Consider the following 27,839-nt stretch of genomic DNA (forward strand, 5'->3'; position numbering starts at 1 on the left):
TATGATGTTTTCTTTCAAGATGATTTTAGCACTAAGAAGACTCTCTGGATTCCATCCATTTTACCAGGAAGCAAAGTGTAGAAAGAATGGAAATAAACAGCAGCTCCTGAAAACGGTTAAAGCCAGAATGGACAATTGCCAGGTCACTTGTCTGAGTTGCAGGAGAAAATGCCTGTCCTGGCAGGGGGCCAGCTGAGAAAGGTAGAGCTTGCTGCTGTTGAGGGTAACACCATTGCCAGTGTGTTACAGGTAATCTGGAAAGGCTTCTGCTTAAAGCTGAAAACGACAGAATCCAGTCAGCAGTCTGTCATGGAGTCCTTGTATCTGCTGAGGGAACAGAGTATGACTCCTCACAGATCTTCCACTTCTTCTGCAGTGGAGGAAAACAAAAGTAGCTTACCCTGTCCCATGCCCTGAGGCTTTTAGATGACTGTATCTTCTGAGAGCTTGTGTTCTTTTAATTTACTAGTGATGGGTAGTCCATGATGACATGAATCATTTGATTTCCATCATCTCTTGCCAGGGATACAATTTGATCATATCACATTTGATGTCACATGATGTTTGTTCTTATTCATTGCTCCACAGATCTTAAAATCATCCTTCTCCAGAAGTAAAGAGGATGTAAGGACACCTCACACTTGATTTCAATACCTTGTCCTCCACCAACCACTCTGTGCTGTTGACCTCTGGCTCTAGACTGGATTCACAAGCACCCCCCATAAAAGAGTATGTCTGTTTCTTGGGTCCCAAGCATAACCATATAATGAAGACATACTAAGGCTCTGGTCAGTGTGCCCTGGGATTTTTGAAGGCAAATGTACAAATGTGTCCTGCTCTTTGAGGGCATTTGAGTAAGAGAAATCCATAGGAACAAATGCTGCACAGGTGTACTGTATAGATGGGTACTTACTGACTCCAAGGCATGAACTGGCCTGGAAACAGTGCAGAAAACAGCCAGAAGCCATCTCCCAAACCCCACTCCCTTACAGGCTTCCAAGTGAAGATATTGTGGTCTGGGTTAGGCAGGGTTTGCTGTGCTGGCCCTTGCAGGATCACAGTGTGTGTGACACTGACCAGGCTGGGGCACAGCCAGAGGCAGAAGAGGCTTGTTGGGGACATGAGCCAAAACCACAGTCTGTTCTGTTTCACAAACTTGAAAATTTTGAGGTCACTATACACAATTCTTGTATTTGTTCCATCATCTGCTCGAAAGTCTTGTGACAGCTGCTACGTATACCCTGTCCTAAAGCAAGAACAGAGGCATTCATTTTAACATGCAGCTCAGGTGACTGAAAAAACAGCATCTTACGAAATAGCTTATTCAGGAACAAATTATGTATGTGTCACTGCTCTCGGCAATAAATGTAGAAGTTTTATAGTGCATTTTTTAAAAACTTGACTTTGGGGTTTTTTTTTTAATATCATTTAACTAAAATTTTATGTTCATGATTTCCTCCAACAATACACAATGCAAATGGAGAAGAAACATGGGGGAAATTACATTGCTAGCAGGAAAAAAATAATTCATAAATAAAATGTGCTGGAAGTAAAACAGATGGTTGGCACCTGGTGGTCCTTTATAACCCTGGGTGACAGTTAGAACTGTTCCTACACTTGGAGAAGGAAAAAAGGAAGTGAAACTTGTCTGTATCACTGCTACTCTTGTGCTGCTTTTAGGGTTCTTGACATTGTAGGGTGTGGGATTTCCAGCTGTGCCTAAACTGAAGGTCAGTCCTTGCTCCTCAGCTGCCCACATCCCCAACACTGCTCTTTTCCCAGAGCCTGGAGGATGTTGTGCGTGTAGATCAGATACCAGCACCACACATGCTGGGTGGGCACAGTAGGGTACTCACCACCTCCCAGGCAGAGCCAGAGCACAACAGCAGCCTCTGCTGCTCTGTCTTGCAGTCAGTCACCTTCTCAGTGCTGAGAAGCAGGAAGCAGTGTGCTCACTCCTTGTCTCTGCTTCTGAAACACCGAGTGTGGATCCGTGCAAGGCACTGCATTAAGTATTGCTGCCTGAGCAAGGGGACACTCCCTGCACAGAGGCTCCCTGGCTGGCATGTTTGTGACCTCTCCAAACAATTCTGGTCCGATGATGTCTCCAGTGATCTCCATCTCTGTAACCCTTCCCAGCAATACAATCTCAGAAATAAGATGCCACAGCTGTCAGTCATCAACAATTCATCTTTCCCACAAAGCTATTGGATGTGACAGTAAACACTCATCTTCAGCTAAGCTCATTCTGAAAAATTACTTGAAGGCAAATTGTTGAAAAACAGACAGGCTGTTGCAAATGGGAACAGTGAGACCAGTGCCTGTGCTGATTTGCCTAAGGTATGGATACAAGGTCACACAGTAGGAGAAATGAGGAAAAAAATCAGCATATGGTGCATAATGGGATAATTTTAATTTAAAAAATTGCTAATTTTCACCTCTTATTCCCAAAGATTCATTTGGCTAATCTGGAACCTGACCTCCTCCCTCCACGGGCTGTTCTTAGGTTGCACTGGTACTTGATGACACCACACAGAGGAAGATTACCTCATTGGTCACCTCCCAAGGAAATTCTGCACTGAGCAAAGCAAGGGAAGGATAGGAGGCAGCACTGCTTTTATACCAACTACAATAACCTGCAAAGAAGTTGTGTCCACTCCACAAACATTCTGCAGGAAGGGGTGAGAGAAGGGGTTCAGATTAAGGAGTGATTAATGAGGGGGAGCTCTTATGCCAGAAGAATGGCTTTCCATGCCAGGATGATTGTTCTGAAGGATGAAGCACTACTGCCAAAAAGCACTACAACAGGGAGGATGTTGAGACCACTCATGCAGAAGTAGCTCTTCTCATGTGTTGTACGCATAGTGAGTACAATTCCAGTGTATTTTACAATGGCTCTACTCCTTCAAAAGTCGATGAGAAACAAGAGCATTTGAAATTCACCACCTTTGCCACCAAGTGCTATGTTTATTCATCATACAAATTGTCACTAGATGGATTACACATCAGGTTTTGGAAGGTCATAAGCACCATCCCCTTTCAGAAGCATCCACCACTTATTTATGTACTGAGCACTCAGCACTTAGCCAAATTATTTTCATGTTACCACAGAACAACGAGCCCCTGTAGCCACAGGGTGAGACCACAGATATTATCAGCAAGTGCGTAACGTTTACCATGTCTGTAGTAGCATTCCTATAACACTCAAGAAAGATTCTATCAAGTCTGTGCTGTACGTTCTTAGCAGCTTATGAGAGCCACTAGCCTAAAAGCATTCTCAAATAGAAGTGACAAAAAAGTTGCTATTTCTATAGTTCATGTACCTAAGTGCAAGAACTGCATACATGACTTATAGCCCTTCCAACACTACAGCAATGTATCAACTACAGCATCTTTAGAACTCCATGCCTGAACTCCTCCCTCTTAGATCTGCAAGTGCCCTTGAAACACCTGGCCACTGAGTGTCTGTCTACTATTTCTTGAGATGAAATTTCCATATGCAAATAGAATTTCCATACTCACAGAAAAGTTCCCATCAGAGTGCATTTTAAGTGAAGTACTTGGAAGAAGGTATGTGTAAGATGTTAGTGAAGCACCAAAATTTAAAAAGTGAATTGCTTCTTTAATCTGTTTCCAAAGGACTAACCCTGCTTCAGATATTTTATGTTGTATACTTGAAGATTCTAAAGATTCAGAAATGGACAGAGTAGTCCACAAACACAATTTCATTTACAGTAATAATGCTTAGGAAATCCATGAATTTGGAGGTTAATAATGTCAGAGAAGATGCACATGATCTCATCAGCTATCTCACTCTCTAAGAAAGAAAAATATCCACTACAATTCTAGACTCTTTCCTTTCCCAATACTGAAGGACAAGATTGTCTAGAATATTTTATTTTTCAATTCCAAAAGAATATTCATATGAATAATTCACATTAGTGACTGGAAAAACTAAGTAACTACAGATACATAACTTCTTTTCTCCAGAGTAAACAACTTTTCTCTAGAGTATGTCAAAGTGTTCTGAATATCAGCATTTTGTTCAAATAAGCAGCTCTTAATTATAGTTTTAATTGATTAATTGATTTAATTGATTGAATGTACTTAACTCCATGTGCTCAGAGGGAAGAAATCCTGTGTGAATAATTATATGCGACATTCAAACAAACCAGTCATTTGTTTCCACTGCACAATTTATTCCGTTTCAAATTAGAAAAAAAGTACCATGTATTTGACAATTTGCATGCATAAACTCAAAACATTTCAGCTCAAAAAATTATTGATTTCTTCCAGTCTTATATTAAGGCGTTCAGGAATTTACCTAGGCAGACAAATATCTGGATTCAAAAAAAAAAAACAAAAAACATAAAGAATGAAACCAGACAGACAAGTTACAAGTCAGATTACTTCTGTTAACAAATATGACCACAGTGAGTCCTGGTAGTAGACAGTTGCATTCCTTATCTTTTCAGTGTGTACAGGTGATAGGAGTCAAAGTGATAGGGGAAGAGTTATCTTCAGCAAAAGTTTCTTCAACAGTTTCTTGATTTGGAGTGCTGAATAAGCCATTGTAATGTTATGTCTGCCAGGATAGATGAAACAAAATGAAAAACTCAACAGCCTGTTTGCAGACTGTAGAAGCACAACAGAACACCAGCAGGTTAATACAAATACAAAAACCCCAACCAAACAAAACCCAGAAACCCACAGGTTCTCATTCCCACATAATTGAAGCTCAGAACATCAACCTCCAGGTGGCCCTTTTCTGGTTATTTTTGTATGTTTTTAAATCATGTGCATTTTGTATTTTTGAAATACAATGACTGACATCAAGCTCTCTAAGCCACAGATAGATAAGGAATTATTGAAAAAGCAAAGATTCAAGATGAGCATAAAACAAACTGTAAAATCCAGACTAGAATGAAATGCTGAGTGAGAACAAAGGCAAATACACAAACAGAAGGATGAGAAGGGCAAACATCTGACAATATATTAAGAAGCTATTTAGGTAGGTTGTAGGAGTCCAAGGTCTCTGAAAGACATGCAACATTGGACAAAAATTTGATAGCTGAAATTGGCACCCCTCCTGATGCAATCCAAGGCATTGAGCTGAAAGCTGCAGCAGTTCACAAACTGATTCATGAGCAGACTAGATTTTTTTGCCTCAAGGCAGTAACATCTGTCAGGAAGGCAGGAAGGATGTCAGGGGGCAGCAGCAGCTCTAGCCCTCAAATTGAAATTTGTTGCCATATTTGTCTTAAATTCAAGACAGCACTCCATGAATATCCTTGCAGACCAGCTTAGGCTCTGAGACTGCAGAAAAAAGCAACCCACTGCACTTACATCAAAGCTAAAAACTATATAATTATTTTCCACAGTCTCTCAGGACACAGTAACTGGCAGCCTTACACCTACAGCTCCTGATGAGACCAGTGAGCTAGGCTGCAGTTCACACTGCAAAACCAGTATCGTATCTCATTCGACTGTGCTGGCATCAGCCAAGAACACAGAGGAAGAAGACAGCTGCCAGTCTTCTCCTTAACAGACTAGTAGTTTCATCACTTTAATAAGCTAACATAACAGTCTTTCTTTATAAATTGAGCCCTTTGGTCTCCCTAGCTTCTCACCCAACCTCTTTTCTCAAGGTCTTCCTCAAAATATGGCATATGGTGCTCCAACAATGCCCACAGTCTGAAATGGTATACGCAGTGTGCTCCCATTCTTTATTTTGCTTTTGCAAATATTCAAGAACCTGGCTAGTCTTTCTAGGCACAGTATTACACTGGAAGATACCTGACCAAGTCTCAGTTAGGATTTTTTCATCACTACTCCCAGAACTTCCACAAGTAAGGGATCTATACTGTTCCTGCATTAATGATCATTCTTTCATGCAAATTTTAGGATGCTTTTTGTTGCATGCTTTTCTCCTCCAGGGCATCCAGATAAACAGACTAGGATCAAAATCTATTTTCTCCATTAGTCTTTCAGAAATTAAGCTGGTTTTACTACTTTCCAGTCACAATCCCACTTTTAAGAACCTCCACTGCAGCCTTGCCAATTTGATGAGGATCAAGCACAGCATTTCAAAACCCTCGATCACATTCACTGCCCTTCAACGACTGAGATTATCCTGTGTTGTCTTCTACAGTCCTTATCTCCTGAAGTCTAATCTTCCCCACTGTAGCACCACCTTCTGTGAATCTCCCTCACTCAGAGCTAACAGCTGCACCCCAAGCTGCAGCAAACATGTGTCTGGTTTCCTTCCAACTGACATACCCAAGTCATCTACACCACTTGCAGGAGAAGCCCTCACGGCCTAACCCATCTCTGCACACAGCTGAACTCTCCCCCAGCTCACTGAAGTCCAGGTGCCACAGTACAGTCTCCTCACCATCTCCACTACCTGCTTCTCTCTGTGGAGGATGGAAATTTCCCCTGCAGCTGAGAGAAAGTGGCTTTCTTCCCATTCCCACTCTCACAGTTCCTCACTCAGCTGAGCCCTACAGAGCTGCCCAGCTCTTCTATCAAGTCTGGTTTCCTCACATAGCAGCTATAAATATCTAGCCAGGCTGGATCCCATCCCATCCAGCACCACTTGTTTCAGCAGCATGCAGAGAAGGGTGGCACAGAGCTAGCACAGCCCCAGCCAATTGCTGCTGCTGCTAGCTCAGCCTGTGCTTCATCCCTTCCTCCTGCCCTGTGGAGGGGAGGGAATGGGAGAAAATGACAGAGGAAAGGGACAGGAAAGTCGAAGATAGGAAAGAGAGGAAAAGGCAAAAGGCAAAGGCAGATGGAAGACAACTTCATGGGGATAGATCTTCACTGACTACAAGATACACTCATTGCATTTCCACTTGGAAAAAGCACCCATCCCTCAGTTTCAGGAAGAGCCACATGCTCATAAAACCTGCTTACCAAATAAAACCATGTGTGGAGTAAATCACCAACAGTTTTTTTAGTATCACCTAATAACTGAAAGACCTTTATACATAGCTACTGTTTCTTCAAAAGTAACACAAGTTTCTTGAAAAGGATTCAATTACTCCAGGCTTTAAATACACTTTTCCATGGTCCCTGTCAAATTAACTTCTCATGGAACTAAATATTTCAACAAGGTTTTTCTTAATTAAACATAATTCTATGTTGAAACAAATACAGTGGCATACAATAATTGCAAAATACCTTTCAATGTAAATTGAGATCTATTGATATCTTCAATAATATAGTGGAGGTAGATGTTCAAACCTGATCTAATCCAAATTCCAAAGTATACACTGATGATACTAGAAGAAAGCTTACCTATGTTATCCTTCTCTTTACAGGAAATAGAATAGCAACAGATTTCTCTGTCTTGAATAGCTGAAAGGTTTCTACAGAAACAAAAATGATAAGTACTGTTATAACCCCATAAACACTGAGAATAGAAATTTCCATTAAATTATATGTTTTCTGCTTTTTACTCAGTGGGTTCAATTCTATTCTCAGATGTTAAATTCTTAAAATATGCTACCGCACACAGAAAGCCATGCATTTCCTAAACTATAAGGATTAAAAGTTTATAAAGTAATTTCACAAAAATTTGAATTTCACATTAGGTCAGTGTAATAGTGAGAAATAAAACCACAGAAATTCATAAGCTAAAAATAAGATTTTGTTATTTTTATATCTTGTTATGCAACCAAGTATTACCCATGTCTTAGCATTCACCTTTCACTAAGAATTCAGAGGGTTTTATTCCCCCAGTAAATCATAATAAAATATCAGTGCTCAAATGATCACACCATTTATCTTCAGGATGTTTACTATATGATACTTAATATATCACATCTGACTCCTACTGAAAGGATGCCTCTGCATTTAGGAAGAAACTGATTCTTAATCAACTTCTTTCTGGGAATTCTCCAACCTCCCTCAGAGCTCCTGAACACTTTCTTATTTTTTCATTTATTTATCCTCACACAAGTGACACAGACATGCACAAACAATTTTCCTGAACAGGTGGGAACTGAAGGCACTGAGAAGTCTGAAGACCATACAAGAGCAGCAAAGAAGAGAACTAAACAGGGACCTCGCTGGACTTAGGAGAGCAGACCCAGCCTCTTCAGGGATCTGCTTGGGGAAGTCCCATGTAGCTAGGCCCTGTAGCAAAGAAGGGCTAAAGAAAGCTAGCTAATATCCAAAGCTCCTCTCCAAATTTAAGAATAACCTATCCTAACTAGCCTGGACAAAAAGCCAAAAGACATTAAGTGGATGAACAGTAAGTTCATAAACACAGTAATTAAAAGGAAGCATAGAGAAGGTCTATGCTCCTAAAAGGAGCAGAGACGGGTAACCTGGGAGGAATACAGAAACACTGTCCAAGAATGCAGAGACACCAGCAGCTCAGCCAAAGCCCAGCTGAAGTTGGATCTCATGAGGGATGTCAAAGAAAACTAGAAAGTGACAAGTGGAAGACAGGAGAAAATGTGCACCCACTGCTCAATGAGACAGGGGACCTGGTTACACAGGACATGAAAGCGCTGCCTTTGCTAGCAAGATTGGCCTTCAGAAACCCCAGAGATCATGAGTCAGAGCAAACAAGTTGTATCCCTGATGGAAAATTATCTAACCAGGGAATAAATAAGCAGACTTGACATGGAGAAGTCCATCAGCCCTGGTGGGAAGCACCTGCAAGTGATAAAGGAACTGGCTGATGTCACTGTGAGGCACTTTGAACAACCATGTCACCTGGGGGAGGTGCCTAAGAGCACAGGAAGGCAAATGTCACTCTTCAGAAAAAGGAGGACCTGGGGAAGTACATGACAGTCAGCCCCACCTTGATTCTGGGAAGGTGATGATGCAACTAATCCTAGAAACTATTCCCAGGCATGTGACAGACAAGAAGGTGATCAGGAGTAGTCAGCATGGATTCACACAAGGGTAATCATGCTTGACCAACTCAAAAACTTTCTACAATGAAATCTACAGTTTGGTAGCTGACAGAGAGCAACAGATATTGTGCACCTTGACTTGATTAAGGCTTTGACAGTGCCTTCCATAATATCCCCACAGACAAGGTGAGGAAGTATGGGTTGGATGCACAGATGGTGAGGTGGACTGAAGACTGGCCGAACACTGGGTGATCAGTGGCACAAAGGCAAGCTGGAACCCAGTGACTACCAGTGTACACCAGGACCAATACTGGTCCAATCCTGTTCTAAATCTTCATTTGTTGTGAATGATGGGGCAAAGCACAAATTTGCTGAGGACAGATAACTGGGAGGAGTGGCTGATACACCAGAGGGTCATGCTGCCACCCAGAGGGACCTCACAAGCTGGAGAAAAGAGCTGGCAGGGGACCTCATGCAGGTCAAAAAAGGAAAGTGCAAAATCCTGTGCCTGGGGAGAAACAGCCCCAGACACCAGAACAGGTCAGATGCCAACTGTCTGGAGAAGCAGCTTTGCAGGAAAGGACCTGGGAGTCTTGGCAGGTCACCAGGTTGAACATGACCAAGCAGTGTGGTAAAAGTGCTGATGGTATTCTGGGGTGCACTACGAGGGCTGCCAGCAGGCTGAAGGGAGGTGATCTCTCCCTTCTACTCAGCACCAGTAAGGCTGTACCTGACCAGCTGTGGACCATCAGCACAAGAGGGACATGAATCTATGGAATAGGGCCCAACAAAGGACAACTAAAATAATGAGCAACTCACATACTAAGAAAAGCTGAAGAGCTGGGACTGTTTAGCCTAGAGAAGAAAAGGCTTAGGGAACTTCTTATTAATGTGTACAAAAATCTGAAGGGAGCCTGTAAAGAAGATGGAGCCCAGTGATGGGACAAGAGGCAATGGTCACAAATTGAAACACAGGAAGCTCTCTCTGAACACACAGAAACACTTTTTAACTCTGAGAGTGACCAAGCACTAGCAAAGGCTGCCCAGAGAGGCTGCTAAGTCTCCATCCTTGGAGATGTTCAAAAGCTGTCTGGACATGGTCCAGAGCAAACAGCTCCAATGGGCAAAAGTCTCTTCTGAAGCAGGTAGATGACCTCAAGGTTCCTTCCAACCTCAGCCATTCTAAGAGCCCCAGTCTTTGGACCACCCTTACTATGGCAAAACTTCACTTTCACACTAATTAAAATTATGTGACTTGGGAATCCAATTTTACAAAATTAGTACCATACTGGTCATTTTTACAAAATAGTATATTTTCTTTACAATTACATTTACTATGCATCAATTTGTTACTTTCAGTAATCCCTAAGTTATGCTTTGGATATTTGGCAAAATTACCTGACTTGCTTAAATTTACCAACACTAGATTGATATGGCTCTGCTCTAATGCCATTCAGGCATTAAACTGACACTGCATTGTACTGCAGGAAGTCAAAATGACCCTTTCAGTATGCCTACCAGTTATTTCCTCAAGATTATCTGAAATAACTTCACACAACCAAACAACAATCAAGAGAGATTCAAATCTACTGCAGTCAGTGATCAGCCCAGATCACTACATCAGGCACCAGCAGAGCTCGAATGGAATATCTGAGCATGCAAAATAGCATCTTTTATAGCCAGTTATTGTCATAGACTACTAATAATTTTGACTTACATATCAAACTTCACAGTGTCTCAGTTTTCACAAAAGCCAGCTACTTACAATTTCTCAATTAACTGCTTCTCATCCAGTGCACCCGGGAGGTCTCGTTTATTTCCAAGAACTAACACCTGAAAGAAAGAATTCATATGCCTATTAAATCCAGGAGCAATGAAATTTCATATTTGTCTGTAACTTTTTGTTGGCATTATTCTGGATCTTGCAGCTATTTAAAATGTAACAGAGGACATATTCAAAATGATCAATGACTGTGGGAACATCATGGAAATCCTGCTGCTAGTCAGGACCAGATGCTGGATGTATACCCTCTGAAAACTGGATCAAATTTTTCTAGGTGTGTTAGTATCAAGTCTCCTCAGAAAGTGAATCTCTCCATTCTGGGTGGCACTGCAAGATGGTATCAGATTAAATGCAACGAAATTTGGAAGCCAGCATGCATCAGGTACACTCAAGCCACCAAAGGATATTCAATTCAGAGGACCAGACTGATGTTAATCAAAAGTAGGGCCCCAGCAGCAGAGGCTGGTCCTAAAGACCCAGACAAAATTCTCACCACAACTTTTTTCTCCCTTGTTTCTTAACACTGATGCACTGAACAGCTCAGCCTACAAACCATGTATCACCTAAGCACCAGCCACCTCTCTGTCCAATTTGAGCATCCAAGGTAGAAATCTGAAAGGCAGCCATTAGGAATTAAGTCCAAGAAATGCAGAAAATTTACCCAATAGATGCTGAAACTTCAGAGTTCCTATTTAAGGCCTCAAGTATAAATGAAGGTCAGATAAATGGGTCGAGCACATTCTAAGATAAAGTAAGCAATGGAAGGTTTTTCTAGCTATGATTGCATTATTGTTTTCCAGATGTGCTACAATTCTAAGACTGTCCCATTATATCTCATGAATCTGGAACATATTAAACTCATTACTTGCAGTAATTTAGAGTCCAGATTAATAAAGTTGCTCTAAAATCTATAGTGGCAAATCATCAGCACAATAAATTGAAGGAAGTTCAATACTAATTACTACATATGAAATAAAAGTAAGTAAAAAATACATCACTGCACCTTGGAAATTACTGTGTGGGTCAGGCTGGGCATTTGGAATGTGATATTATAACATATAAGAGGCAAGGAACTTAATTAAATACTACTGAAGATATGAGAGACCAATCATTTTAGTAAGGAAAAGTGAGAAGCAAAAGAGCATGCAAAGAGAGTGCAAAGGACAGGCAATGTCACTCCCCATGAGCAGCATAACTGCCTATTTCTGCAGGATTTTTTCAACAGATAATTAACATATAAAATCACAACAAAAGTAGGAAACCTTATAAAAAAGATGGTAAATCACTAAAATCACTTGAAAAACCCTCCTTTGAGAATAGTGGGAGGAAAGGAGGGAGAGAGAGAGGGAGACTGACTGCATGGAGGTACCATTTTCATCCAGACCAAGTCCCAGGTTTCCACGGGGTGTAGATGCTATTCCCATAACCAATGGCATGTGCACAAACACTTCCTTTCCCACAGTTTGCCATGGTGGCAACATCCACACAGGCAGCATGTTCAGATACTAATTAAACATTCAGCTCCATTAGGCCTGGAATTAGTTTCTGCCTGCTGTGGCATCTGTGCTTATCTCATGTTCCTGCTGCGGTGGCTTATCTTATGGGAAATTCCTTCTGTGGCTTTGACAGTGTTTTGACACACTTCAAGTGCATTCTTTAAGTCCTTACACTGTCCACTCACCCTCAGGTAACTCTGATTACTTGTAGTGGCCAAGTGTCCAAAATACTGCTCACAAAAAAGGAGCCAAGGAAGGGCCATCAAGTTGTGAGTTATTTCTTCCTCATTTGTATGTAGGACTGTTTTCTTTCTTATAATCAAGGTATGAACTCTTGTTTGGTGATGTCAACATAAGGACCAATGACAACCTGATGGATTCCTAATTCCTAAATGTAAAGATTACATTTAAATAAACAACATTAGTCTCCACCTTCATATTCCTCATTAGAATTTCAGCTGAATACACTATTCTTTGACACTTCCAAATGGAGAACAGATGCATATTTGCATTTTTTCCACACAATTTAGTTTGAAATACTAAGTCAAGAAAAAGTCAGGACAAATAAAAAAAGCTCCTTCACAATCTCTGGAGGCAGAGGACACTAGTTGATGTTACTGTCTGCCAACCTGCAGAAATATTGATCTCACATGCCATAAGATAGCTGCCAGAAACATACCTGGGTTACTGCTGAAACCCAGCCACCCAGGGACTGACTGGAAGTCATTACTGTCTGATAATGCCACACGTGAAAACACAATTTTTCGAAATCTATCCTGACCTTTAGACAAGAAATTGTACTAACACAAAGCAGCACTCTTAAGTTGCTGAGTACTATGAAAAAAAAACCACAATCATTTTTCTAAGACTGCTCAATGTATCAAGGCTGCATCATATATAACCTAGTATTTTTAACAGACCAGAGAAACCAACTCAGGAGGATTTAGGCCACACTGTCAACATTCAGGTAAGAACAATAATGAAAATACTTACTGGAATTCCATGCAATTGTGGCTTATCTATCAAGCTGTGAAGCTCATTCTTTGAAGCTTCTACTTTTTCTAGGTCTGCTGCATCCACCATGTAACTACAACAAAGAATAATTATTTATGGCATTGACCACTACCTGCAGAAATTTGTATTAAAACATTTGAAATGTGACAAACGTGTTGATATTGACCAGAGCATTAGAAAAATCCAAAGTTATATAAGCCCTGCATTTACTGATATAGGAAGATATTGATATAGGAAGATAACAGATTTAGGCTGTTAAATACAGCCTGTGGGGGGAAAATGGCTTGGAATATGCAATTACTTACATGTCTGGGTTGCTGCATGTGCAAAACACACTACTTTTATTGTATTGGGTCTTCTTATGTGATAGAGGTCAACAGAAAAAAAAAATCAATTTTCTTTATGTGTAATATAATGTAATACCTAATTTTACAATAATATATATTACAAAGTACATTTTCTATGGACATACAAAAGAAAACTTACACAACTGCATTAACTCCTCTGCAGTAACGCTCCCACATGCTTCGAAACCTTGGCTGTCCTCCAATGTCCCACACCTGAAAAGGGACAAACACTCCAGCCTCAAAACACTTTTTAACTACATAGCCCTAACCCAACAGAATAAATTAAGTCTTACATGCAGCATGCAGATTGCATTGCCAATTCCAAAATTTTAATAAAAGGTCTTCTTGGTCCCTTCTAGCTAATGGAGGGGAACATGCACATTCACAGAGTATGTCAGGCCTGTGACACTAAAAGCTCCAAATGTTTTTTGGAGAATGTTACTCTTTTGCACTCACTAAAAGAAAAGTCTTACTCAGATACTGAAGTGAATTATTGCAAATGCACAGTCTCAAAACCAAAAAGAGTATCATCATTGTATGAAACAGTTATGCAGGTTAATATTTAATGTGGCTAGAGAGGCCTGAGTTAAGAAGGTATCAGATTTTCAACAGGCTAAAGACAGATAGTAAATAAACAAAGAGTTGGTCAGAGAGCAGACTGAATCCACAAAAGGGATAATGCTCCCCACTCCAAGGAGCTCCAATACCTCCACAGTTCTCCCACTGGTTCAACAGATGTGCTTTAACAGACACATGGATTAATTAATCAGATCCAGAAAGGAAACAGTAGTATAGGTAGGCCTGAAGTGATTAAGCAATGTTTCTTGAAAAAAGCAAGCTCAAATTCTGCTTATCCTACCACAAAAGCTCAAATCCTATAAATACTTACACACGCTATTAGTGCCCAGCAACCCCATGGAATTCCTAAATTTGTTAAAACATTAACACACTATTTTTCTGTACAGGAGTTATGTATTTTCCTTTACTAATTGGTATTTTTGGTGGATGACAGAATGTTGTTTCAAAACTGTTTCTCAGATCAAAGTACCAGGTAACATATATACATCATGCAGGTCAGGGCTATATGATAATGTATCTGTTACAGCTACATCCAAAGACAGTCCTGTTACAAGTGACACACAGATTAAGACAGTGATGAACACTGAAAAATAAAAGTAATGGATTTGTTCCTCTGCCAAGGACAAAGAGAATTATTTCTTATTTTAAGCAGATTTAGCTGTCAAAACAATATATACTGTATACCAGATCTAGGAGGCATATATATTACAAAAGCAACTGAATTTGGAAGTAATATATACAGAAACAAATTTTTTAAAGAGTTGTCCTCACATTTACACTATAAATCTAAATTAAGCCTTCTGTGGCAACAAAACTTATCACAAAAGAGCAAGGCTTCACAGACCCATGGGGTAAGGCCTTTTTCAATGAATGTCCACTATTTTTTAATTTCACAGCCTGTAAATAATTTTTATGTATCAATTTCTATATAATTTTCAATATCTTATATTCATATTTTAGAAAGAAGTATTTCCAATTCACCAGTAAAAATCATTCCCTGATTGATATCTTAACAGTCCTTCCAACATAAAATTATTGTATCACCTAAATGTAGAGTGCTTTTGGATTCCCTGAATAAGATCAAAAAATTTTACACATGAAAGAGGTGGGTATCATGAAGTGGGTATCAATTAATATCTGTACTGACATTTTAAGCACTGTATCAAAGGTCTTAGTAAAATAAACCTTTATACTTTAAAAGCTTGAACGTAATGAGTATTCAGCATTATGGTTAGGTGACAAAACTTACACCAACACTAATTACTCCAATAACTCATCAAGACCTTGAAACTATCCAAAGCCATCTGGTGCACATCTGCGTGTCTTGAAAAAGAAACTAAATTATTTTCTTGGTAGACCAGAGGAAAAAGAAAAGGGAAAGATGATGGGGCAGGCTAGTAGTCAGAATAGGTTTTTGGAATTCTGATAGCCATGAAAATCTACAAGATGATGCAGCATGGACTAATCACAAAATAAATAATACAAGATAAAAAATCCTGGGTTTGTCCTTGCTTGATATATATCTTGCAGTATTAAATTGCACTGCAGAACAAGATTACTCTCATTAGGAGAAAAAGTCACCTTGAAACAATGGGAAGATAAGTCATTTCCAGTCAGTTTCCCTAATCAGGCTTACAGCTATATTCATTAAAGTACAACATGAAGGACACAATATAGACTAGGTGTTATTAACAGAGCTTTAGAACCAAATTTACATCAACATAGCAATAAGTACGTGATATATGAAAAAAAATAAATGCATTAAATTTTAAAAAATCCTTACTTCTTTCCCTTTGAAATCAAAATGTTTTTAATAGTAACTTTCTAATACTCTTTATTATATTGAATAGCCAATGAAAGAGTTAACTACTTAATTCAAAACACAAATTGCTGCACCAACCATTTTCATAGTACACGACTGAACAGACAGAACTGTGAGAATCCAAGAGGTACCCAGGAAGGAAAGGGGAGAGGTCTTAGTGTTAAAGAAGTTTTCTTACAGGAGCCTTACATATTTTGTTTACCAACAATTTTTGCATTCCAGCATTTAATACACAGGTAAAAAGTATGTTCTGGGTATGAATGGGGATAGGCAGGAGACTAAACTTGAACGTACAGCTAGCTATAAAAAGAAGCTTACTTTGTCTGGTTGTTTTTAAAAGAGGCTGGTCTTCAAATCCTCCCATGGCTTTTACTGGCCCCTCAGGAATAAAAGTTTCTCAATATTTAAAGATAATTTTACCTCGATTGATAAAATTGTGATTTTAAGAATCAGCAAAGATTACAGAATGACCAAATTGAAAGTTTCTTTTGATACACAGTACCACTGCATCACAGGAGATTAAAATCTCAAGGATTTGTTGCTCAGGCTCAAACTCAAAGGCACGTATCTTGTTGGTACTGCATTCTAATCTGTTTTATTCATTTCTATCTACTTCTGTAGTGTAGTAATTCTTATTGTACTTGCAGGTCTACAGTGTCGTTAAGTAGTGCAATGTTTTAATCTGTAAACTAGATCACCAGGATGGAACCACTGTTTACCATGTACTTACCTGAGATACATTGAATTCTTCTGAAAGAGGAAACTTTGGATTTATCTCTTTCCAATTTTTCAGGAGGATCTAAGGCTCCATCTTAAGACTGTAGCTATTAGCTGCGTTTAAGGAGCAGATCCTTTTCTTTTGCACAGAGCTCTATCATGGCAGTTGAGCAAAAATGCACATGAATAGGTTCAAAGATTTTTGAAAGCTTTCAGTTACAGGAAGGTTCATTAACACTCTAGCTGTGTTTCTTCAAATTAGCTCATATTGTGGGAAGGCTTGATGGTTCATGAGAAAGTTGCAGGAAAAGCACTTTCTAGATGTCATGTTACATGGCTTTTTTCAGATATGCTGGGTAGGAGATTTCTTGTGGACAGAGACTACAATGACAAATTTCTATCTTGATGTCAGTGTGTGGGCTCAGTACCTACAATCTCACAGCAGTCAGCAAAGTCTAGACAGCCTTTCAGCTGATCAGATATAACATCTTGTTTAGGATGACAGAATTATGCTCTAGGCTTGACAGCACTGATGACAGCTCCTCTGACTATTACTAAAAGAGCTTAAGCCTCACTGCAGACATATAGCTGTTTACATGCAGACATCTCAACCTGCAAGATGAATCCAACACTGCAAATATTTGAACTTGGAAATGTATCTTTCCTCTTGGAAGTATGCAGAAAGTATCAGCCATAAAACCTAACCCAAACAAACAGGTGAGGAATTTGTTAAGCAGAGAGGAGTATTTGGAGAGAATAAGGCAGCACCAGTAACATCCACCACCACAATGTGCACAGAGAAGCCTAAGATGTGACCAATGAGCTCACACACACACAGCAGTCATTGCACTCAGAGCCAGCTCAGCGTGTAACAGGGAGCAACTGCAAAGCATGGGACAACTTCAATCACCTAAAATTTAGGCATTTAATCCAGGTGACCAAAATTTCTCTTTGGCTACTGAAGTGCTCAAAAGGCACCAACAGCAGGAAATTTTTCTGTTTGTTTCACCCACCTTAGCTACCTGGTGAAGCACCCACTGCTCCCCAGCAGTTCAGACAACTGGCTCAGGCTGGGTTACTTACCACCTGTCCAAGCTCATGAAGGACAAATCCTAAACAATCGCCTATTCTAGACTGGAATCTTCAACCAAAAATATCCTTCTTTTTTTTTGTCTAATAAACAGAAGAATAAAAAACTAAATAAACTAATTTTTTTAATAAATTGCCCTGTATACACAAACCTACATAGCCTGACCTGTAGTACCTACCAGCCATGCAACTTAATATGGAAGTTAGAATATCTTACAACTTTAGAATACTTACTAATTATTATCCTATATAATGGAAATGCCTTCATAGTCGCCCTTAAGAGTCAAAAAAATGTGCAATGTGGTTACATTTTCTGCAGGCAGTATTTCTCAGAACAATATGTTCTTTGAAATCAGTCTTGGCTCTTTAAGGAACTCTGTTCTCCCTCCTCACCGGCGATAAAGTCCAACTTTTAAACACAGCACTTAGGCATTTTAATCACATCTAATAAAAGAAAAAAACTATATGCATGTTTCAATGTTCATAATTTAATCATAATATTTCTACTGAAGAACTGGAAATAGAATTGCAAGAGAAAATGTTCACAAAGTATCTTCAACTCTTGATAACACGCACCGAGGCATTTTAATGGGAGAGAGTATTTCTAAGTGATCAGGGGCTATTTGCTATTTTATCAGACACAAAACACAATGCTAGAAGGATCAACAGGACACAAAAGCAAAGTCCTTGTACTTCCATAACTTCCTAAGGGTCCTACCAGTCTATTTCTCTCGCCTGTCAAGGTCCTTCCGGATGGCAGCAGAACCCTCTGCTGCACCAGCCACTCCTCCCAGTTTTGTACTACCAGCAAACTTGTGGAAGGTGCACCCTGTCCCACCACCCAGGTCACTAATGAACACACTAAGCAACCCCTGGGATTTAGCACCAGTAACTGGGCTTCCAGCCCTGTGGATCACAGCCCTTTTGAACCACCAGTACAGCTCTTCCTTACAGACAATTATCATTAAACACTGGGACATCCAGCAAAAATTCTTTTTTTACAAAAATAACCGCTTTGACTTGAAATCAGGCCAGACACAGCACAGCTTCTTCAGCGATCCAAGTCATACAGAATAGCCAGTATGTGCTGAAACACTGCTGGAGCTACGTTCAGAGTACACACATAAGCTTGTATTTGAAATGACAATATGACAGGTAAGAAATCCTAACTAGCAGGAGGAAGCATTAGAAAGCAGGAGGATTCTGCTTCTGTGAGGATGCAAAGAGACCTGAAAACACTACTGTCCAGAGCAGAAGTGCTGCAACAAAGGAAGCTGGCAGAGGAACGCACAGAGCTGGTATCCTTCTCCTGCCTCCCTGCCTCACCAGAGCGAAGTGCAGCAGCAGGGAGCTCAGCCGGGCTCTCCTGCAGCCCAGCTGCGCAGGGAGTGGTGGAGGGACACCGGCACCTAGCGGTGACAGCCGGGGTGACCACAGCCCAGCCCGCCAGCTCCAGGGCCCTGAGCACCTGCTCTCCACTCCCTCCGGACCGCTATGGCCACCAAGTGCAGAATCTGCCTGGCCATGCCATTTTAAGAAAAACCAACGCAAGAGCAAGGGAAACGAATCTGTGGCATTATCTGTGCATACACATGTCTGTGGTGCTCTATTTCCTTTTAACTGAGACTGTTCTAAACCATCAATGCAATAACCAAAGGTTGCTTGGCTGGAGATTCCCAATCACTTTAAACAGGAGTTCACAATTCAAGCCTTCTGAGGTTCTTAAAACTTGGCTTGCTAAAGTAAATTTTTTAAATTGCTTTCTAGCTTGTTGAACAGTAAACCTCACCTAAGCAAAAGGACTGCTAATACAGTCCAGATCCAGAAAAACCATCAAAGATCCAGAAAACCATCAAAATCAAATCACTCACCAACAGCAAAACTTGTTTGTAATTAAAATCCCAAAGAAATTCAGTCAGATATTTTTCTCAGGGAAAAAAAATATATAGCCATCAGTTTTGTAATGAACTTCAACAGAACAGTTCTAGCAGATCCCTACACTGTAGTACATAAAATGCTTTGATGCTAGAAATCATTCTGTACTTCAGTACCTCAACCACGACCTCAAAATATAAAGCTCCCTGCTTAGATTTCAAACAACGTGTGGTAAAATCCTTCCTTTATTGCCTTCTCTTCTTGGAAGTAACAGGTGACAGGTTATTAAACATATTGGTAAGTCAAAATTTGACAATTCATCGTTAAAGCTGACAGCCTTACATTTCTAAACAGGTTTAGCTTCAATTCAAGAACATCTGAAACTGGCATTTTCCTACGAAATGTTTTGGCTCAAGTAAATAATCAGCATTTTTCTTTTAGCATGGTTCAGATAAATAGTCATACACACACACGCCAGTGACCATACTTTTACATATTTAGATTAGATACTAAAAATAAGAGTAAATCTACCAGCTTTTGGAAATGAGTGCCAAAATTGGAAGAAAGAAAAGAAGACCATGGGTTTCAGTTCTTTCTGCCTTATGGAATTGTGTGGAATCTGCAGATGGAACTGAAGTAAAGAAACCAGGCAGTGACGCTGCCCAAGCATAGTACCCCTTTCTTAGTGGCCTATCCCAAGGTAGAGCAAATAACAGATAAAGGATTAGTATCACCTAATTGCTGGGTTTGCAACTTACCTTTCCAAAAGTGATCAATCTTAATACTTCTAGAATGCCAATTTTTCACTTGATGACTTTTTGACCTAGCTGACTTCTCAGCCTGAACTTTATAGTAAGTTTAATTGATTCTGTTTTGCAGTGTCTCATGAAACCTTCAAAAAAGGTCAGACACAATGTCAGGTCTTTGCTTAGCAAAAACATCATTCCTGTCATGTTTAAAGAACTTAATGGGTTTAGTAAAATAATAATTTATCCATTAATTTTAATAGCTGACAGTTGAATATCATAGTATTTCTGTGAGAAGGGTTACCTGTTTTGTTGGGATAAAAAGGCTAAAGAAAATTCTACTGTGAATTCTTGTTACTGGGCTGCATAGTTCATAAAAGGATTCTAGCAAGAGGCACTGCCTCATCTTTCTTGAGTCATCAACTTATCAAAAGATTATGTCATTTTTCTCTAAGTAAAATAATTTGGGAAACCTTATCTAGCAATAACCTGTAAGATTCTAACCTAGATACAGGAATAGTGACATACAAGTAGTTTATCCTGACAGACTCTTAAAGAAATAAGCATCTATGCCAAAGAGTTATATTCCCCTACACCTCTTTCTTGCACTGAATGCTGTTGTAGCAGAGACACTGTGAGAATGAGCCAAGATATTGTCCTAGGCAGACTGGCTTCCAAATTAAACATGGTTTTTGAAATTATTAAACATATTAATTATGTTAGTATTATCTCCTTATTCTTAAAAATTCTATTATAGCAACTATATATAAAATTACTTTTGAGATCAAAGAGTAAAACAAGGCACAGTTCCACAGAAACTCACCCACACCCTCTCTGCACAACTTCATCTTGCAACATCATTTGCTCAGACAACTCTGGTATAAACTATTAGTCAGTTCCTTCTTGAACTATCCTGCCTCAAAAAATACTTTATCTTGATAACTGCTTACTAGTAAAAGATTTTTGCCTAGTTTAATGAACCATCCACAACTTTTCTGTTTTCTTCTACATCTGACAATTCTGCAGCAGCATTGGTACACTCCTCCATCTATGCTTTATGTTTTCTCTCTATCAATCATGGCCTCATTGCTTCTGTGCAAAAGAAAAAAAAACCACAGGAAATTCCTATTCCTGTGGATTATTTATCAACTATGTCTGAATGCAGTAACTTTTTTATTGACTGTGGCACCTCTGGAATTTGATCAGTAGTTTAGGAGTCATGCCAGACCAAAGGAACTGAGGGCGAAAAGAACTTACATATTATGGAAAAGGAGGGAAAAATCAAGGTGAAGACAAAAATCCAGATTCCCTTAATCTAATTTTAGCAAGAAGTTGTGAATTTCATTAAGACTAATCAAACAACAGACAGCACCTTAATGCTACTGGAGTGATTTTTCTCTATTTTGATGCCTATGTGTCTCTATAGCTGTCAGAGACGGTTCTCTGATAAATTATTTCAGCTAGATGTCCTACTTCAGCATAGCTAGCATGTGAGCTAAACCACACTCTCCACTGAGATACCTAAGTTAAGGGTCAAGCCACTCCAGATTCCACTTACAGTTGGGAGGAGGGGGAAGAGAGAAGATAGATACACCCTCAGGAGTCCACTCAGCTACCTCAGTATCTCCACATTTTATGACCTTCCTGAATCAAAAAAGTGCAACAAAGATTCTGCCTGGCATGGAATACAATGAAATCACACAGATTAATATAACAGAGAAATAGATTACTATTGCTTTAAAAAAGTTAGTCTGGAGCTAGAAGAATAGATAAGGGACCCTATAACCTTAAAAGAAATTTCCTGTCTTTCCTATTTTCAGTTGAAATTACTCTATTATTTATTCACTCTGTACCAATTCAAACATGCACACCTACCTTTATGGTAACATTGCCTTTTGTTATTTTTCTCATATTGAAGCCTACTGTAGGAATCATATCTTCTGTGAACTGCCCCGACTGGAATATAAAACCAAAATTATATTTATTATAAAACAGTTGATACGTACAAGAAAGGTTCTCATTTGCAATCTAAAAAATGTTATTTTACAATACTGTAGATTATCACATTCATTTTCAGCAAGAGCACTGGCCAGCACTTCAATTACTGCATTGTCACATCATGGAAGACTGTTCATTTCAGTCCCTTTAAATGATCTTTTATTCTCTTCAGCAACAAAGATCACCCCAGAAACCACGAGACTTCAGATAATTCTTTATCTGATCCTTTGGCAGCACAGCCAAAATACAGAACTGTAGGATGAGTTCAGTTGAAAGAAACCTTCAAAGGTCACCTAGTCCTTCCCTCAATACAATAAAATATTATAAAACTGGCCACACCATGATTTTTCCTGTAGTTTCTCACTACTGTTACCAGTAGTGTAACTCCAAATATAAAAACAGTGAAGAACTACCCATGCAGAGAGCGCTATGTGCAGACTTGTTCCCTCTGCATAGGTGACAGCAGAGGAATCCTGCTGCAGAGCTAAGAGAATGCCATTAAGACAGAAAAGTACAAGGTGCTAACTCAGTGTGACATAAACCCCAAACATAAACCCCCAGCGCAAAAATGCTGCCTCCTCCCCCAGTTCAAGAAATATTCCCACAACAGAGACACTTCTCATCAAACCAATGGGAATCTTACAGACTTCTACACACTACAGAAGACACCTTTAGAGGATTTAGACGGAACTCAGATCTGAGTAGGAAACTCATCACTCATTCTTCCTTTTGAAAATGAATCATTAACAATGAATCATTAACATTATCCTGGCCAGGATACAGTAACAGGCAATACGTTACTGATGTCCATACAGAGGCCCAGGTGCTCTCTGAACCTGGTTTTCCAATCATCCACCAAGGAAAGCAGCACCTTCTGGGCCTGCCACTGCCCTCCCACATCTATCAGCCCATATTTACCTATCAACCCTTGTGCCCTGGGTTTTCACTTGTTTTTGGGTTTTTTTTCAGTAGGAATATAGGGGTATATGGACGAGGCAGGATGCAGTTGTGTTCCACCAGTTGCCTCTCATCTGAGAAATGGAGGATCAGAGCTTGAAGGTGCACTGGAACAGCAATGTGTCTCTCAGTCAACCCCACCAGGGCTATTCCTGGGATCTGTACAATTTCTGAAACTTTTCTCTTTCCTGTTTGTGGAGTGAGAATACACTCTGCCTCCAGTTTGCATTTACAATTAAACGCCAACAATTTTTAATCTGGGGCTTTAAAAGCTGTGTAACTCTTGACAGTTACATGATTGTCTCACAAGATTTTAGAATTAGATCCTTCAGGAAAGAAACAACTTCTACTTGTTTGTTCAACCTTACTTATGGGAATCTTCTTCCTAAATTCGATACTATACATCTTCATCATCCTTTGTCTTTTTCTTCCCTGCATCAGTAACTTGTCAACAGCAGTAGGGAAAAAAAAAAGTGAAAATAAAAGCCCATGCAGTTTTATACAGATACACATACCCAGCACTGACAGAAGTTTTTAGCTGGATGTAGTATGACAAAGACAACCAGTAAACCCTCTTGTGTACCAGGTACTGGTCTGCCCAGGAAAATGGTGGAGTCAGCATCTCTGGAAGCAGTCAAGAATGGACTGGATGCAGCACTTTGTGCTATGGCTTAGTTGACTGGGTGGTGTTTGGTCAAATGTTGGACTTGATGATGTTTTGAGCTCTTTTCCAATCTTAATGATTCTATAATTATATGATTTTTTAAAAATATGTAGCACCTGTATTTGTGGAGGACTGATGTATAAACACATATGAACACATAAACACTGAAAATGTAGCATCATTACTCAAGGACAGGAATGCCTGGAAAACCTGAGTTAACTCAGGAGGCTGTAGGAAGTCAGAATTCTACTTTTGTCAGCAAATTATACATCACATGTAATACACTAAAATGGAAGACAAAAAATAAAAAAAAAAAAAACCACCATAACTCCTCTAGTATTGGGGATAGAATGTAAAGAATTAACATGCTCTGGATTGGTCTTCAGTCTTTTGCTCTAAAAATTCCCCATTCTGGTTGAATGGAATCAAATACAAAGAAAGTATTATGTCTACAGTTTTTCATTTTCCCACACAGTGAAGAAAAGACAGGAACAGGTTCAATTGTTTGCTCATGTTAGTCCAAGAGCTGTTTATTGTGTTGTAATGATCTGACCACCATAAAGTAAAAAGTTTTTCCTACAGTGCTTGCTAAGGAAGGTTTACATTACCTAAAATTGCCTATTCTTGTGAATATTTAAGTAGTGCAAAAAAATTTATTGTCATATTTCAATAAAAAACACAACAAAATACCTCCCAACACAAATGAAAAATAACTGATGCTACGAAGTTTGTAATGTCCTCTGAAAGTTTCTGAATATTGAACTGATAAGGAACAGTGTCATTACCCCCTACCATATCAATAACCATGGACCAGATTCTACTCTATTATATCAATGCACATCCACAGTACAAGGCAGTGACTTTATCCAAGGTTTCCATTGGTAACTAAGGACTAAATATGGCTCTAACTCTGAAGAGCAGAGACTGTTTCAAAGGGTATATATTCAGTCTTAGCATGATAGGATCTCTGAGTGCTCTTGCAAAGTGAAAAAAATTGTAATTTCCAATGTTTTTTCTCGATCCACTGCAGCTTGCATTTTAAGTAGCCACTATTTTGCAACAGCTATTGTCATCATCACACTCTAGCCACGGATCCACAAACATACATAGAGTTCCCAATCTGTTTGCCCTTCACATATCAACAGTATTCAAGAGAAAACTATTATTAATATTCTAATATTAATATATAGTTATTGTGTATAATATTAGTTAGCCTTATCCTAATTTTTTTCCAAAATTCTCCATCCACTTTTTTTGGTGATTATCATGGCATGTCATCTCCAGACTGGAAGATTGAAAATCTACAAAACCTGCAATGTGTAACCCTCCCTAAGCCACAAGACATAAATGCCTTGTAGAACACTCTGAAGAAATAACATTTGCAGGGAAAATCAGATCTGCAGTAACAGGAGTGCTTTGGTGTTGAAGATAACATCCCAAACACCATAGGATTCCATTGGTCCAGGGAGGGGACAAACAGTTACACACAGAAATTCTGGTACCACACACTACTGAGGTCTCTGAGCTGCTGTGCTCTTTTCTGCTCTGTTCATGAAAACAACCCAAGAAGCAATGTAACTTGTCATGCCTTTTCCCCATTCCTCAGCAAGGCCCTCCCTTGGGAAATGAACACTTCCAATGGGCATAAAATGCACCGAGGCCTACCTCAGCAAGATTATCTGAGTGCCTGACAAACCAACTAAAATACCAGCTGCAGGTGTATTCCATTGATTGCTGACGTCACCCAAAACATACTTTCACGGGACACCTGCCATTCCTTTTTCTCTCCACTTCTTCATTCACACTAATGCATACTGTCTTATTTTTCCCTTATTCCATAATCGTATACAAAAGCAAGTACCAAATATCATACTCAGGTTTTCATTGCCTCGATCTCTCTGACTTTTAACCCATACACCTCCCAGTTTAGTTTTTAGCTTTTCACGATAAGGACTGAAGAACATCTAGAAATTTTCATCTTCTAGCAGCTGAAGCTGCGATACACCTAATAAGAGATACCACCTTGCAGAAAAGCTTCAGTAAGCTTCGTGATTAATAGTAAGCAAATATAACATATTTACATATATATATATATATATATATATATATTTATTTATTTCCATCCTCTGATGGAAAGCAAATCTGGACTCAAATGCAGTTTGGAGGGCACAGCAAACGAAGAGGAGAAATGTATTTCAGCATGGTAAAAGAGAAAATGTCATGGTAGGTGTCAGCACTAGAGAGGCTGTAAGGCCATCACCAGAGGGGGAACAGAATGCTGGAATCAGGCTTGAATGCTGGGGAAGAGCTATGGAGGATTTGTGGGAGGCATCAGTATTGCTGCCACTGCTGGGAGGAGAGAATTCAGTGACGGACAACTCGCGGCCTTGAGGGATGCACAGCGTATTATTTCTGGGATACACTCGGTATGGAAAGCCAACCTGAACCACAGCAAGAGCCCATGCCCACAATTCTGCTCCAAGATGGGCACACTTTGCAGCCAGACCCAGAAGACATCTTCCTCCTCCCTCTGAAAACACTTTCACACACATTTTAGCATCCTGCTGTGAAATTCTCGAGGTGGCAACGATGCAAAAGCTGCCTCATGCTCTCTCCCGCCCGGCCCCCCTTCCTTCCTTCCTCCCTCCCTCCGCATCCCACCGCATCGCCGCGGGCCCTCACGGCAGGCGGTGGCACCACCGCAGCAGCAAAGCCCGCACTTGTTGCGGGGGAAAGGCCGCGGGGCGGCGGCCCCGGGCGGGCGGGCGGCCCCTCCAGCCCCGCCGGGCGGCCGCGCCCGCCGCGCCCGCGGCCCTGCCCCGCCGGTGGGCACCGCTCCGCTCCGCACCGCCCTGCCCCAGGCCGGGGGCCGCGTACCGCCAGCACGGTGAGCAGCGTGGTCTTGCCCGAGTACTGCAGCCCCACCAGCGTGAGCTCCATCTCCTCCTTCCAGAACAGCGAGCGCAGCCACTCCAGCAGCCGCGCCACCAGCGACAGCATCCCGCCCAGAGCCCCCGACCTGCGGCAGGCGCCCAGCCCCAGCGGCACCGCTTCGCTGCTGGGCATGGCAGCGCCGGAGGAGCCCAGGCGAGGCGAGGCTCGGCGGCGGCGAGGCTCGGGCCGGGCTGCGGCGGCGGCGGGGCTGCGCGGGGAGCCGAGCACCAGGCAGGGCCTCACGTGACGGCGCCGCCGCCCTTCTCCCGCCGCCACCCGCTGCAGACAGGGGAGGGGCCGGGCCAAGCCGGGCCGGGCCGGGCCGGGCCGGGCGGGGAGCGGCGGCAGCGCCCTGCGAGCGGTTGGGGCTGGCCGGGGTCTGGCAGCCCTGGGCGCCCAGCGAGGGGATGCAGCTGCGGGGCAGCTCGGGACACCGCGGGTATCCTGTGCGGGAACAGCTGGTCCCTTGGCTGGTGTGGAAGGATGGCATGGCCCGGCACAGTCCTGTTGCCATGGGCGGGCTTTACAGCATCCCCCACCCAGCGAAGGGGGGCCGAGGCCTTACGAAAGTTGCTGGGCTTGGGCTGCGTGACAGCATCGCTTTTGTAGGTTCATCACGTCTGGTGGTGGCAGTTCTCGCACCCCTAGGCTAGGACCTCCCACCGTTCCCAGAAAACTCTGCTTGAATTCTTCATTGTGTAGTGACAGGCTTCCAGATCCAGGACCTACAATGGTTTTATTTGGTTTTTCCTGTGATAATTTTTGGAAAATCACCCATAGTACGACCCTTGGCTCAAGAGATGCTTGTGATGGTTGGTTTTGTATAGTGATCAATGATGAGAACATGCCATGTTACCAAGATCTGCCTGCACCGAATAAGTGACGTTCAGTATAGTCTTGCCATAGAGCATTAGAGAAAGGCTTGTTTTTCCCATACACACAGGG

At 40.9% G+C, this 27,839-nt stretch overlaps 1 protein-coding gene across 1 annotated transcript; it reads right to left on the reverse strand.

Moving 5' to 3' along the window:
- Positions 1–4,178: 4,178 nt before the first annotated feature.
- Positions 4,179–27,082, reverse strand: LOC128937895 (ADP-ribosylation factor-like protein 8B). Its single transcript, XM_054277769.1, has 7 exons — positions 26,838–27,082; positions 22,217–22,297; positions 13,653–13,726; positions 13,146–13,239; positions 10,639–10,706; positions 7,303–7,373; positions 4,179–4,585 (listed from the first exon to the last, which is right to left on the reverse strand). Exons 1-7 carry the CDS (start codon positions 27,024–27,026, stop codon positions 4,536–4,538), a joined length of 627 nt encoding a protein of 208 aa, XP_054133744.1. The 5' UTR covers positions 27,027–27,082; the 3' UTR covers positions 4,179–4,535.
- Between the last annotated feature and the right edge of the window lie 757 nt (positions 27,083–27,839).

This window comes from Melozone crissalis, unplaced genomic scaffold (assembly GCF_028551555.1).
Source record: "Melozone crissalis strain CALT ecotype California unplaced genomic scaffold, PUWL_Pcris_2 ptg000004l_1, whole genome shotgun sequence".
Lineage (NCBI taxonomy): Eukaryota > Metazoa > Chordata > Aves > Passeriformes > Passerellidae > Melozone > Melozone crissalis.

What these genes read in the sequence shown, in the direction of transcription:
- LOC128937895 (XM_054277769.1), bottom strand. Translation starts at nt 27,026, where the DNA reads ATGCCCAGCAGCGAAGCGGTGCCGCTGGGGCTGGGCGCCTGCCGCAGG. An exon ending in AAGCAGTTAATTGAGAAATT is followed by an intron (nt 7,374 to 10,638) that starts GTAAGTAGCTGG and finishes TTGTTTCTGTAG; the next exon opens with AAACCTTTCAGCTATTCAAG. An exon ending in TAAAGAGAAGGATAACATAG is followed by an intron (nt 4,586 to 7,302) that starts GTAAGCTTTCTT and finishes CTATCCTGGCAG; the next exon opens with ACATAACATTACAATGGCTT.